Genomic DNA, 15,352 nt, shown 5'->3' with positions numbered 1-15,352 from the left:
ACACACACACACACACACACACACACACACACACACCACACACACACACACACACACACACACACACACACACACACACACACACACACACGTACATATACACACGTATGCATCACACACACACACTTTGTTTTACTATCCTTGTGGGGACCAAATATTTCATTCCCATTCATTTCCCTAACCCCTAATGTTAAACCTAACCTTAACCCTTAACCCTAACCTTAATCCTAATTCTAACCCTAATCCTAATTCTAATTGTAACCCTAAATCTAACCCCTATGCGTAAAATAGCATTTTTCCTTGTGGGGACTAGTGAAATGTCCCCACTTGGACTTCTGGTCTCCACAAGGATAGTAAAACCCCAAAACACACACTGTAGATGACTTGTCAGGTGCACGATTATTGAATTGGGTTGATGTTGATGTAGTTATCATATTGTACCAAAATGGGTTACTGACTTCTGTATATCTTTGTCATTGCTTTGGCAAACGTGTTTGCTTTGCATTGCCACGACAACAATCATCTGGCTAACAGAAACAGACTGCCACTGAGGCTGGCCTCATTGACTTCTAGCGGTTCAGTATTCTTTGGCAAATCATTTATTTTCCTTGTCATTAGCTCATGCTTCCCAAATGACACCCTTGTTCCCTTTATATCTCTTTGGTCCCTGGTCAAAAGTAATGCCCTACAAAAGGCTATACAGTAGGGTGCTATTTGGGAAGCATCCGCATCTGACTTCCCAGCAGCTTTGATTTAGTGTTAGCTAGATTGATGTCTGTCCAAGTTTTTCCCAGTCATCTAATTTCCTCACGGACCACTCTTGCCAAATCTGTCTGATCAAGGTCATGAGCATGCAGTGTTTTAAAATGGTTTGCAACGGAAAAGGGGGAAAATGAATGTTTCTCATTGGTCCAGGTAGTCCCTCCCTGTTTAGGTCAGTTTTTATTCAGTTTGGCACCTAATGAACACAACCCTGCTGAGAACCATACTGTACAAGAAGAGGTTATAACCACATGACACAAACTGCTGTTCAGGACCCTTGTCGATATCACTCTGTGTGAGGCCTTTGATCAGTGTGTTGTTAAGATGTATTGTCAGTGGTGTAAGATTTTTACAGCTGTTTGACAAAATGTCTTCATGTATTTATGAACTGAGGGTTCTGTTAATCCAGCAGGTGTTTATTTGAGAGCTGTAAAATGGCCTTCTTCCCTCTTTCCTCCCCCTCCTTCCTTTCCTCCCTTCTTCCCTTTCTCCTTCCTTAATATCCCATCCCAGTAGGATCAGTTCAGTTCAGTTTATTTGTACACTTCCTAATCTGAACTGAGATCAGCAACGTTAGCAGTTCAGTCAGTTCAACATTTACAGATGCGCTATCTTAATTTGACCCTGCTTCTCACAGCAGGGAAGAAAAAAAATCCTGCAGCAAAGTGGATTATAATTATTGGAATGTTTTTCATTAGGGCACATCAAGTCTGACATTCTGAGGCGGAAGTTACAAACTTTAGAAGCCTTTTAACATTTTGAAAACACTACAATTTGCATTGCAAATTGGAAAATTCTCTGCGACAACAGATAGATCAAATTAAGATACGTGGGTAAAATTACCAGGGAAGTCAATCCAGAAGAAAAAGACATTTACATTTACATTTAAGTCATTTAGCAGACGCTCTTATCCAGAGCGACTTACAAATTTGTGCCAAAGACATATTATTACATTTACATTTACATTATTATATTATAACCAATGTTGTTGAATCAAATGTACAGTGAGGGAAAAAAGTATTTGATCCCCTGCTGATTTTGTACGTTTGCCCACTGACAAAGAAATGATCAGTCAATTTTAATAGTAGGTTTATTTGAACTGTGAGAGACAGAATAACAACAAAAAAATCCAGAAAAACGCATGTAAAATTTTTTATAAATTGATTTGCATATTAATGAGGGAAATAAGTATTTGACCCCTCTGCAAAACATGACTTAGTACTTGGTGGCAAAACCCTTGTTGGCAATCACAGAGGTCAGACGTTTCTTGTAGTTAGCCACCAGGTTTGCACATATCTCAGGAGGGATTTTTGTCCCACTCCTCTTTGCAGATCTTCTCCAAGTCTTTAAGGTTTCGAGGCTGACGTTTGGCAACTCGAACCTTCAGCTCCCTCTACAGATTTTCTATGGGATTAAGATCTGGAGACTGGCAAGGCCACTCCAGGACCTTAATGTGCTTCTTCTTGAGCCACTCCTTTGTTGCCTTGGCCGTATGTTTTGGGTCATTGTCATGCTGGAATACCCATCCACGACCCATTTTCAATGCCCTGGCTGAGGGAAGGAGGTTCTCACCCAAGATTTGACAGTACATGGCCCCGTCCATCGTCCCTTTGATGCGGTGAAGTTGTCCTGTCCCCTTAGCAGAAAAACACCCCCAAAGTATAATATTTCCACCTCCATGTTTGATGGTGGGGATGGTGTTCTTGGGGTCATAGGCAGCATTCCTCCTCCTCCAAACACGGCGAGTTGAGTTGATGCCAAAAAGCTCAATTTTGGTCTCATCTGACCACAACACTTTCACCCAGTTGTCCTCTGAATCATTCAGATGTTCATTGGCAAATTTCAGACGGGCATGTATATGTGCTTTCTTGAGCAGGGGGACCTTGCGGGCGCTGCAGGATTTCAGTCCTTCACGGCGTAGTGTGTCACCAATTATTTTCTTGGTGACTATGGTCCCAGCTGCCTTGAGATCATTGACAAGATCCTCCCGTGTAGTTCTGGGCTGATTCCTCACCGTTCTCATGATCATTTCAACTACACGAGGTGAGATCTTGCGTGGAGCCCCAGGCCGAGGGAAATTGACAGTTCTTTTGTGTTTCTTCCATTTGCGAATAATCGCACCAACTGTTGTCACCTTCTCACCAAGCTGCTTGGCGATGGTCTTGTAGCCCATTCCGGCCTTGTGTAGGTCTACAATCTTGTCCCTGACATCCTTGGAGAGCTCTTTGGTCTTGGCCATGGTGGAGAGTTTGGAATCTGATTGATTGATTGCTTCTGTGGACAGGTGTCTTTTATACAGGTAACAAACTCAGATTAGGAGCACTCTCTTTAAGAGTGTGCTCCTCATCTCAGCTCGTTTCCTGAATAAAAGACACCTGGGAGCCAGAAATCTTTCTGATTGAGAGGGGGTCAAATACATATTTCCCTTATTAAAATGCAAATCAATTTATAACATTTTTGACATGCGTTTTTCTGGATTTTTTTGTTGTTATTCTGTCTCTCACTGTTCAAATAAACCTACCATTAAAATTATAGACTGATCATTTCTTTGTCAGTGGGCAAACGTACAAAATCAGCAGGGGATCAAATACTTTTTTCCCTCACTGTATGAAACACAGAGAGACTAAAGATAGGTTATTTAGGATGTTCTTTTCTTGGTAGATTTTGGGGGGAAGCCTGGCTTCCCTTGGCACCCATGAATACACGCCACTGCAGCTCTGTAGGTATTTCAAATTCATCCAATGCAAATAGCTCTGAGGTGTTTGCATCTTAGACAGTCTGCCACTAACATCTTTTCAGTTTTCACTCTGCTACATTCCCTCGCTCTCATCTAGTCTCTCTTTCTCTCTCTCTCTGTGTGTGTGTACCTGTCTCTCCCTCTCTCTTGCTGTCTGTCACACACCCACAGAGAGACACCAACACGCTCTCACTACCTTGGAAACTTGGAAACCTCCAGCAAAGAACACTTTAGAGCAGTTGAGCCTGTGTCTCAGAAAATGAAACAGGATAAAGAGAAAATGAGAGAGGGAGGGAGGAAATGAGAGAAGGAAAGATGTTGTCCTGTTTTCACACATCATCACCACAACCTATCAGGGAGGTCAATCAGAGGATTGCTCTGTGGGGGGTTGTCAGCAAACCTTTTCCTAAACACCAAGTAAACGATGATGTTGGACAGTAAAGCTCTTCTTAAACACCAGGGAAATGGTGATGGTGAATCAAGAGTCTCAGTAGTGCTGATTTAGGATCAGTCTTTGCCTTTTAGATCACAATTAATAAGATTATATGGACAGGGTGGACCTGATCCTAGATCAGCAATCCTACTTTGAGCTCATGATACATGAGCTCCTAACGAGCTCTACTTCACACATTTGTTGTGGGTTATTTGGGGAATCTTATTTTAAAGGGTGACTGGTCATCTACTAAAATGTACAGTATGTAGCAACATCACCTGCTGCAGCTAAAGGATCTCACACATTTTTTTAAAGAAAATGTGACCTTTGTCCAAAAATGTCTATAAAACATCACATGTCAACGTACATGATGTAGTCTTTTTAGAGGCCAATAAGTCTACATTTGCTGATTCACGGATATACAGTGCATTCGGAAAGTATTCAGACCCCTTCACTTTTTCCACATTTTGTTGCGTTATAGCCTTATTCTAAAATGTATTCAATCTTTTTTTTTTCATCATCAATCTATACACAATACCCCAATATTGACAAAACAAAAGCAGGTTTTTAGATTTTTTTTTTTGCAAATGTATAACAAATAAAAAACTTAAATATCACATTTACATAAGTATTCAGACTTTTTACTCAGACCCTTTGGCAGCGATTACAGCCTTGAGTCTTCTTGGGTATGACACTGCAAGCGTGGCACACCTGTATTTGGGGAGTTTCTCCCATTCTTCTCTGCAGATCCTCTCAAGCTTTGTCAGGTTGGATGGGGATCGTTGCTGCACAGCTATTTTCAGGTCTCTCCAGACATGTTGGATCGGGTTCAAGTCCGGGCTCTGGCTGGGTGACTCAAGGATATTCAGAGACTTGTCCCGAAGCCACTCCTGTGTTGTCTTGGCTGTGTTCTTAGGGTCGTTGTCCTGTTGGAAGGTGAACTTTTGCCCAAATCTGAGGTCCGTAGGGCCAGGTGATGAGCGGTACCTGGTTTCCTCCAGATGTGATGCTTGGCATTCAGGCCAAAGAGTTCAATCTTGGTTTCATCAGACCAGTCTGAGAGTCTTTTAGGTGCATTTTGGCAAACTCCAAGCCTGCTGTCATGTGCCTTTTACTGAGGAGTGGCTTCCGTCTGGCCACTCCATCATAAATGCCTGATTGGTGGAGTGCTGCAGAGAGGGTTGTCCTTCTGGAAGGTTCTCCCATCTCCACAGAGGAACTCTGGAGCTCTGTCAGAATGACCATTGGGTTCTTGGTCACCTCCCTGACCAATGCCCATCTCTCCCATTGCTCAGTTTGGCCGGGTGGCCAGCTCTAGGAAGAGTCTTGGTGGTTCCAAACCTCTTCCATTTAAGAATGATGGAGGCCATTGTGTTCTTGGGGACCTTCAATGCTGCAGACATTTTTTGGTACCCTTCCCTAGATCTGTGCCTCGACACAATCCTGTCTTGGAGCTCTACGGACAATTCCTTCGACCTCATGTCGGGTCTGAATAATTCTGTAGATTAGGTATTTCTGTTTTAGATTTTTTTTATACATTTGCAAACATTTCTAAAAACATGTTTTCACTTTGTCATTATGGGGTATTTATTTTTTATTTAATCCATTTTAGAATAAGGCTGTAACATAACAAAATGTGGAAAAAGTGAAGGGTTCTGAATACTTTCAGGTAGCCTAATGGTTAGAGCATTGGGCCTGTAACTGAAAGGTTGCTAAATCAAATCCCCGAGCTGACAAGGTAAAACTCTGTCATTCTGCCCCTGAACAAGGCAGTTAACCCACTGTTCCTAGGCTGTCATTGTAAGTAATAATTTGCTCTTAACTGATTTGCCTAGTTAAATAAAGTAAATAAATTACTAAAAGAGCATGAGACCAGGTAGCTGATACCAACAAACTTTTTTTAACATTTGCATATCAAAAGTCACCAGTGGTCATGTGATGTCATCACATTACATAATATATGAGCTTTCAATCAAGGGTGACACCTCATTACATTAACCCCCTATGTGTGTTCTCTCTGTAGAAAAGCCCTGTTCCCTGCTTTGTTCCCCATCATTAATAGATTGAGATCACTTTATTGGTCAATTGCACCCAAGGTCCAACCTAAATTTTACTTCCACTTCTAATTCAACCATTCTGAAAGACACACATACACAGGTTTTGGAGAGGTGCAGGGTGTCACGTCCTGACCAGTATAAGGGTTAATTGTTATTGTAGTTTGGTCAGGACGTGGCAGAGGGTATTTTTTTTATGTGGTTCGGGGTGGTGGTTTTTGTAGAAGGGCATTTGATTTATGTATTCCGGGGGTTTTCGGCACTGTGTCATATTCATGTATTTCTATGTTTTGTCTAGTGAATCTGTTTCTATGTTTAGTTAATTGGGGTTGGGACTCTCAATTGAAGGCAGGTGTTGTTTCTTTGCCTTTGATCGAGAGTCCTATATATTAGGGTGTGTTTGGGTTTGTATTTTGTGGGAGATTGTTTCTTGTTTTGCCTGTTTCTTGTTCAGCGTGAGTAAGCCTTACAAGACTGTTATGTTAATCTTGAGTTCGTTGTTTGTTATTTTGGTGTTTGTATTTTTGAGTTAAATAAAACGTCAAGATGAGCATCCACAATCCTGCTGCATTTTGGTCCTCCTTTCCCAACGACAACCGTGACACAGGGTTAGGGGTTTAGTGCCTTGCTTGAGGGCACAGTGACATCAATGGCACCTAGGCATTGGTTGCCAGCTCACTTCCCGACAGGAAAACCGGGGATGCAAACTGGCATCCCCCCGGTTGCTGGCTCGCCTCTGTAACCGCTAGGCTATTAACCCCTTGTGTGTTCTCTCTGTAGAGAAGCCGTGTGCCCTGTTCTGTTCCCCTGTGGGGAGAGATTCCCCCATCCTGGTGGCAGAGAGAGTGATGGATGGAACACCATGTGGACCCTACGAGTCAGACCTGTGTGTCAATGGCAGGTGTCAGGTACACACACACACATACAAACTCAATGCACGCAGATACACACACACACACACACACACACACACACACACACACACACACACACACACACAGAGACACACACACACACACACAGAGACAGACAGACAGACAGACAGAGGAACACAAGTTAATGCTATTGGCACAGGCAATTGACCAGGCAGACTTGTGTGTTGATTTAAGAAAAAGAAGATGATTTGCACATCCCACACATGAGAATCCTGGTGCTGGGCTCAAAGAATACTAAGATAAAGAAATGCTAAGACATTCCTGTAGCCATTAAGCACTGGGGAGCAGCAATATTCTGAGTCCATGCCTCTCATTTCCTTAGAAGTGCGGATGGCAATTGGCTATGAGCGGTGCATTGTTTCTGGCTACTCCTCCTACCCTTGGCCTTCCTCTACTGCCCTGCCTCACTCCCTCTGCCCTGTGACAGAATCCCTGCTCAGTTAAGAAAAGATGGTGGGACCTGTCAATTTCACCAGGTCACTGGAGAAGGGTTTTCTCTCTGTAGGTCACTAGAGAAGGGTCTTCTCTCTGTAGGTCACTAGAGAAGGGTTTTCTCTCTGTAGGTCACTAGAGAAGGGTCTTCTCTCTGTAGGTCACTAGAGAAGGGTTTTCTCTCTGTACGTCACTAGAGAAGGGTTTTATCTTTGTGCTGGTGGATTTAATTGTATCTTGGTTTATCTGTGTCCTGTTTTCCCCCTTCTCTCTCCCTCTCTCTCTTACTCCCTCTCTCTCTGTCCTGAGCTCCCAAATGTCTTCTCACAATCTCTCTCTCTCTCTCTCTCTCTCCCTCTCTTTCTCTCTCAGGCCTGCAAAGGCAAAGTTTCAATTGGCTGGGAGGTAACGGGGTCATTTTACCACTTCCTGTTTCTGTCAGGTTAGATCAAATCAAATCAAATGATATTTGTCACATACACATGTTTAGCAGATGTTATTGCGGATGTAGCGAAATGCTTGTGTTTCTAGCTCCAACAGTGCAGTAATATCTAACAATTCACAACAATACCTACAATACACACAACCTAAAGTAAAATAATGGAATTAAGGAATATATAAATATTAGGATGAGCAATGTCAGAGTGGCATAGACTAAAATACAGTAGAATCTTAGGTCCTAGAAGCAGAGCTGCCTTATCGGTCAGTGCCATCTTGCCACTAATAGCTAAGCACTGGGACACCAGATGAGAAAATAGACAGACATGGAAGACAGGATGTAGAGGATAGAGGAAGTGAGGGAGCTTTCAGATGAGAAGATATTGTCTAAAGGAAAAAAGTAGGTATGAGAGACGAAGGAAATAAGATGGTAATCATCATAATAAAATGGACATATTTAAATGCTAGACTGGTCTTTTCACCAGGCTTTACACTGTAAGAGGGGATTCTCACCTCGTCTTGGCCATTTTTCTGGCCCATTCTTGGGACTCATAGCCACAGACTCAGTGGTGGATAAAAGTGTGTGTGTGTGTGTGTGTGTGGGTAGTATAGTTTCCGAAGGAGTAGCCAGCTGTTGTCAATAGATACTGGTCATCTGCTGAGCCAGCATTTGGTTCCCTACACATGGGAGACATTATGTGTCATGCTTCCCTCTACACACACATATCATAGGCCACACACACACACATGCACGCACTCTCGCACTGTCTTACACACACACAAACACACACACGTCTGTGTGTGTGTGTGTGTGTGTGTGTGTCAATAATTGTATCCATATTTTGTATTTCCTGGATTTATCCTCTCTCTTTTCATTGGCCAGCAAGAGGGGATTTCTCCTCAGTGTTCTGACAGCCAGCATTAACAAATAAATAAACGGAGAGAGAGAGAGAGAGAGAGAGAGAGAGAGAGATACTTGACTTTGTGTCTTCTTTAATGAGCCGTCCTCATTACACTAAAAACACCACAACCCCCCCACAAAAAGAAATGCATTCAGTGCCACCTCGACACAATCATATTACACAGTACAATACAATATACCCTCCAGCACCACATTACACAGTACAATACAATACACCCTCCAGCACCACATTACACAGTAGAATACAATACATCCTCCAGCACCACATTACATTACACAGTACAATATAATACACCCTTCAGCACCACATTACACAGTACAATACATACACCCTCCAGCACCACATTACACAATACAATACATCCTCCAACACCACATTACAATACAATACACCCTCCTGCACCACATTACACAGTACAATACAATATACCCTCCAGCACCACATTACACAGTACAATACAATACACCCTCCAGCACCACATTACACAGTACAATACAATACATCCTCCAGCACCACATTACATTACACAGTACAATACAATACACCCTCCAGCACCACATTACACAGTACTATATAATACACCCTCCAGCACCACATTACACAGTACAATATAATACACCCTCCAGCACCACATTACATTACACAGTACAATATAATACACCCTCTAGCATCACATTACACAGTACAATATAATACACCCTCCAGCACCACATTACATTACACAGTACAATATAATAAACCCTCCAGCATCACATTACATAATACAATATAATAAACCCTCCAGCATTACATAATACAATATAATAAACCCTCCAGCACCACATTACACAGTACAATATAATACACCCTCCATGTCACGGGTGTCGTAGGGATTGGACCAAAACGCAGCGGGAAGGTGTAAACTCATCTTCTTATTTTATTAAAGAAGGAAACACGTATACAACAAACGACACTAAACAGTCCCGTCAGGTGCACGAACACAAAACAGGAAAGAACTACCCACAAATCCCATAGAAAAACACCCCTACTAAATAGGACCTTCAATTAGAAGCAATGAGGAACAGCTGCTTCCAATTGAAGGTCAACCCAATAAACACCACATAGAAATAGACATACTAGAACTAACATAGAAATAGACTAACAAGAACATAGCCCAACAAACCCCGAAACACTCTAAACAAACACCCCCTGCCACACCCTGACCAAACTACAATAACAAACAACCTCTTTTACTGGTCAGGACGTGACACTCCAGCGTCACATTACACAGTACAATATAATACACCCTCCAGCACCACATTACACAGTACAATATAATACACCCTCCAGCACCACATTACACTGTACAATATAATACACCCTCCAGCATCACATTACACAGTACAATATAATACACCCTCCAGCATCACATTACACAGTACAATACAATACACCCTCCAGCACCACATTACATTACACAGTACAATATAATACACCCTCCAGCACCACATTACACAGTACAATATAATACACCCTCGAGCATCACATTACACAGTACAATATAATACACCCTCCCGCGACACATTACAACTGTATATCCAACCCCTCCTCTCCAGCTGTACAGACAGCCCCTGAGCCCCCATACCTCCTGAAACATCTCCACACTGTTAATAACTTTATAATACTCAAACTCAACCCTAAGGGGTGGGGTGTAGAGACCATCACTTTGGATAATATCACCGGGTCTGACCCTGTTCCTTATTGTTAGCTATATGGCCAACTTGGCCTGGCCAAACAGAACGTTCAACAATGCTTTTCACTGCTGGAAAACCTTTTCACTGCTGGAAAACCTTTTCACTGCTGGAATACCTTTTCACTGCTGGAAAACCTTTTCACTGCTGGAAAACCTTTTCACTGCTGGAATACCTTTTCACTGCTGGAATACCTTTTCACTGCTGGAAAACCTTTTCACTGCTGGAAAACTTTTCCTGCTGGAATACCTTTTCACTGCTGGAAAACCTTTTCACTGCTGGAAAACCTTTTCACTGCTGGAAAACCTTTTCCCTGCTGGAATACCTTTTCACTGCTGGAATACCTTTTCACTGCTGGAAAACCTTTTCCCTGCTGGAAAACCTTTTCACTGCTGGAATACCTTTTCACTGCTGGAAAACCTTTTCACTGCTGGAAAACCTTTTCACTGCTGGAATACCTTTTCACTGCTGGAATACCTTTTCACTGCTGGAAAACCTTTTCACTGCTGGAATACCTTTTCACTGCTGGAATACCTTTTCACTGCTGGAAAACCTTTTCACTGCTGGAATACCTCGGCTCCATCACAAACATACCCACAGAAAAAACAGGAACAGTCTCAGTCATTTCACAGAATGAAGGAGGAGAAAGAGAGGGATGAGGGAGAGAGAGAGAGATAGACAGAGAGACCCGTTCAAATAAACGCACTGAAGGACCAGCTACAGTAGCTTCAAATGAATTATTGTCCCTTTCATGTGAGGCTGAGCCATAGTCTAAAACTGTCCTTAGTCCATCAGTCTACAGTCCACTTAGCCTATAGTCCACAGTAGGGGTAGGCAACTAGATTCACCCACAGGCCAATGTTTGTCAAAGCGCATGGTTGGGGGTCCTTTCAGTTACTGGCCCAATACTCATTTATAAAAAAGCTACACCAATGTGTCGGAGGAAACACTGTACACCTGGCAACCGTGTCAGCGTGCATGCACCCGGCCCATCACAGGAGTCTCTAGAGCGCGATAGGACAAGGACATCCCGGCCGGCCAAACCCTCCTCTAACCCAGAAGATGCTGGGCCAATTGTGAGTCGCCTCATGGGTCTCGCGGGCGCGGCCGGCCTGCAACACAGCCTGGTATCGAACCAGGATCTGTAGTAACACAGCTAGCACTGCGATGCAGTGCCTTAGACCGCTGCGCCACTCGGGAGACCCTACTGGCCCAATGCTCTTAACCACTGGCCTACCTGCCGCCCCATTGATGGATTGAGACGTGGAACTGTGATGCTCCAGCTGAGTACTGATGATTTTCTGAATGAGTCTCGACACCCGGTGAGCTTCTGGGGGATGACATACACCTCGTCTGGGATGAGTTAGACTCCGTCCTCCGTGGTCTGGTACTGGGAGTAGCTAAAGTTCATGATTCGTCCCAGGCTGAGTGGGTGAGGGACACACTGGTGGAGCAGAGAGAGCATTAGCAGGGTGAATGCTCTCAGAGCCATGGCTGAGTCAGATGTGACTTCTATGAGGAAAAGGTGAAGGAATATTATGCTTCTCACTTGCTCTTGTCAGAATGCTGTGCAACTGGTTTCATGTAAATGGCAGAGCAGTTCATATGCCACATACATCAGCCGCTTCTAAATGTCAAATCTAAATGGTTTGGTCTTTTAGGCCTGACGATGACTTCCAAGTGAAACATTTAAAAAAAAACACAGTGGAAGCGTTCGTCAGTGTGCGGGTCTCCATTCTCTACAGATATAGGATCTTAATTTGATCACCCTGTTGCAGGATAACTTTTGAGGTATTTGAGGTTTAAAAAGGCTTCTAAAGTTTGTAATTTACACTTAGAAATTTCCCGACAAATGTATCAACCCCTACAGATATGTCCGTTAATTATAATTCACATAATAATTCCTATTTTCTGCTGCTGCTGTTGCAAACAAATTAAGATCCGTACATCTGTAATCTATCTTCATCAATGAAGTCAAACATTGGACAGCAAAAGCTTAATGTCAATATGCCTTGTCCCTTGCTGTTCTGGTTAGTGTTTTTTGGCTTATTTCACTGTAGAGCCTCTAGCCCTGCTCATTATACCTTATCCAACCTCTCAGTTCCACCGCCCACACATGCGATGACATCGCCTGGTTTCAATGATGTTTCGAGAGACGATATCTCTCTCATCATCACTCAATGCCTAGGTTTACCTCCACTGTACTCTCATCCCACCATACCTTTGTCTGTACATTATACCTTGAAGCTATTTTATCGCCCCCAGAAACCTGCTCCTTTTACTCTCTGTTCCGGACGTCCTAGACGACCAATTCTCATAGCTTTTAGCCGTACCCTTATCCTACTCCTCCTCTGTTCCTCTGGCGATGTAGAGGTGAATCCAGGCCCTGCAGTGCCTAGCTCCACTCCTATTCCCCAGGCGCTCTCTTTTGATGACTTCTGTAACCGTAATAGTCTTGGTTTCATGCATGTTAACATTAGAAGCCTCCTCCCTAAGTTTGTTTTATTCACTGCTTTAGCACACTCTGCCAAATCGGATGTCCTAGCCATGTCTGAATCCTGGCTTAGGAAGACCACCAAAACCTCTGAAATCTCCATCCATAACTACAACATTTTCAGACAAGATAGAACGGCCAAAGGGGGCGGTGTTGCAATCTACTGCAGAGAGAGCCTGCAGAGTTCTGTCCTACTATCCAGGTCTATACCCAAACAATTTGAACTTCTACTTTTAAAAATGCACCTCTCTAAAAGCAAGTCTCTCACCGTTGCCGCTTGCTATAGACCACCCTCTGCCCCCAGCTATGCTCTGGACAACATATGTGAACTGATTGCCCCCCATCTATCTTCAGAGCTCATGCTGCTAGGTGACCTAAACTGGGACATGCTTAACACCCCAGCCATCCTACAATCTAAGCTTGATGCCCTCAATCTCACACAAATGATCAATGAACCTGCCAGGTACCACCCCAAAGCCGTAAACACGGGCACCCTTATAGATATCATCCTAACCAACTTGCCTTCTAAATACACCTCTGCTGTTTTCAACCAAGATCTCAGCGATCACTGCCTCATTGCCTGCATCCGTAATGGGTCAGCGGTCAAACAACCTCCACTCATCACTGTCAAACACTCCCTGAAACACTTCAGCGAGCAGGCCTTTCTAATCGACCTGGCCCGGGTATCCTGGAAGGATATTGACCTCATCCCATCAGAAGAGGATGCCTTCCTATTTTTTTTTAAATGTCTTCCTCACCATCTTAAATAAGCATGCCCCATTCAAGAAATTTAGAACCAGGAACAGATATAGCCCTTGGTTGTCTCCAGACCTGACTGCCCTTAACCAACACAAAAACATCTTGTGGCGTTCTGCATTAGCATCGAACAGCCCCCGTGATATGCAACTTTTCAGGGAATTTAGAAACCAATATACACAGGCAGTTAGAAAAGCCAAGGCTAGAAATTTGCTTCCTGCAACACAAACTCAAAAAAGTTCTGGGACACTGTAAAGTCCTTGGAGAATAAGAGCACATCCTCCCAGCTGCCCACTGCACTGAGGATAGGAAACTCTGTCACCACCGATAAATCCACTATAATTGAGAATTTCAATAAGCATTTTTCTACAGCTGGCCATGCTTTCCACCTGGCTACCCCTACTCTGGTCAACAGCACTGCATCCCTCACAGCAACTCGCCCAAGCCTTCCCCATATCTCCTTCTCCCAAATCCAGTCAGCTGATGTTCTGAAAGAGCTGCAAAATCTGGACCCATACAAATCAGCTGGGCTAGACAATCTGGACCCTTTCTTTCTAAAATGATCTGCCTGAAATTGTTGCAACCCCTATTACTAGCCTGTTCAACCTGTCTTTCGTGTTGTCTGAGAATCCCAAAGATTGGAAAGCAGCTGCGGTCATCCCCCTCTTCAAAGGGGGGGACACTCTTGACCCAAACTGCTACAGACCTATATCTATCCTACCCTGCCTTTCTAAAGTCTTCGAAAGCCAAGTCAACAAACAGATTACCGACCATTTCGAATCCCACCGCACCTTCTCCGCTAAGCAATCTGGTTTCAGAGCTGGTCATGGGTGCACCTCAGCCATGCTCAAGGTCCTAAATGATATCTTAACCGCCATTGATAAGAAACAATACTGTGTTGCCGTATTCACTGACCTGGCCAAGGCTTTCGACTCTGTCAATCACCACATCCTCATCGGCAGACTCAATAGCCTTGGTTTCTCAAATGATTGCCTCGCCTGGTTCACCAACTACTTCTCCGATAGAGTTCAGTGTGTCAAATCGGAGGGCCTGTTGTCCGGACCTCTGGCAGTCTCTAAGGGGGTGCCACAGGGTTCAATTCTCGGGCCGACTCTATTCTGTGTATACATCAATGATGTTGCTCTTGCTGCTGGTGAGGCTCTGATCCACCTCTACGCAGACGACACCATTCTGTATACTTCTGGCCCTTCTTTGGACACTGTGTTAACTACCCTCCAGACGAGCTTCAATGCCATACAACTCTCCTTCTGTGGCCTCCAACTGCTCTTAAATACAAGTAAAACTAAATGCATGCTCTTCAACTGATCGCAAACATCTCCAATCCAAAGTTAAATCTAGATTTGGCTTCCTATTTCACAACAAAGCATCTTTCACTCATGCTGCCAAACATACCCTCGTAAAACTGACCATCCTACCGATCCTCGACTTTGGCGATGTCATTTACAAAATAGCCTCCAATACCCTACTCAATAAATTGGATGCAGTCTATCACAGTGCCATCCGCTTTGTCACCAAAGCCCCATATACTACCCACCACTGCAACCTGTACGCTCTCGTTGGCTGGCCCTTGCTTCATACTCGTCGCCAAACCCACTGTCTCCAGGTCATCTACAAGACCCTGCTAGGTAAAGTTCCCC

The 15,352-nt window shown here is 43.7% G+C and overlaps 1 protein-coding gene across 2 annotated transcripts in view; it reads left to right on the top strand.

Moving 5' to 3' along the window:
- LOC106591416 (A disintegrin and metalloproteinase with thrombospondin motifs 17) overlaps nucleotides 1-15,352 on the top strand; it is a 199,407-nt gene that overhangs the window by 126,953 nt on the left and 57,102 nt on the right. For both annotated transcript variants that reach the window (XM_082957904.1, XM_082957903.1), the window contains exon 14: nucleotides 6,767-6,894. In XM_082957904.1, coding sequence (XP_082814030.1) covers nucleotides 6,767-6,894 — 128 coding nt within the window. The remainder of the gene's footprint in view (nucleotides 1-6,766; nucleotides 6,895-15,352) is intronic.

The sequence above is a fragment of the Salmo salar genome, chromosome 11 (assembly GCF_965601325.2).
Source record: "Salmo salar chromosome 11, fSalSal1, whole genome shotgun sequence".
Lineage (NCBI taxonomy): Eukaryota > Metazoa > Chordata > Actinopteri > Salmoniformes > Salmonidae > Salmo > Salmo salar.
Note: the sequence above shows the minus strand (reverse complement) of the source record. Positions and strands in the feature narration are given on the sequence as shown.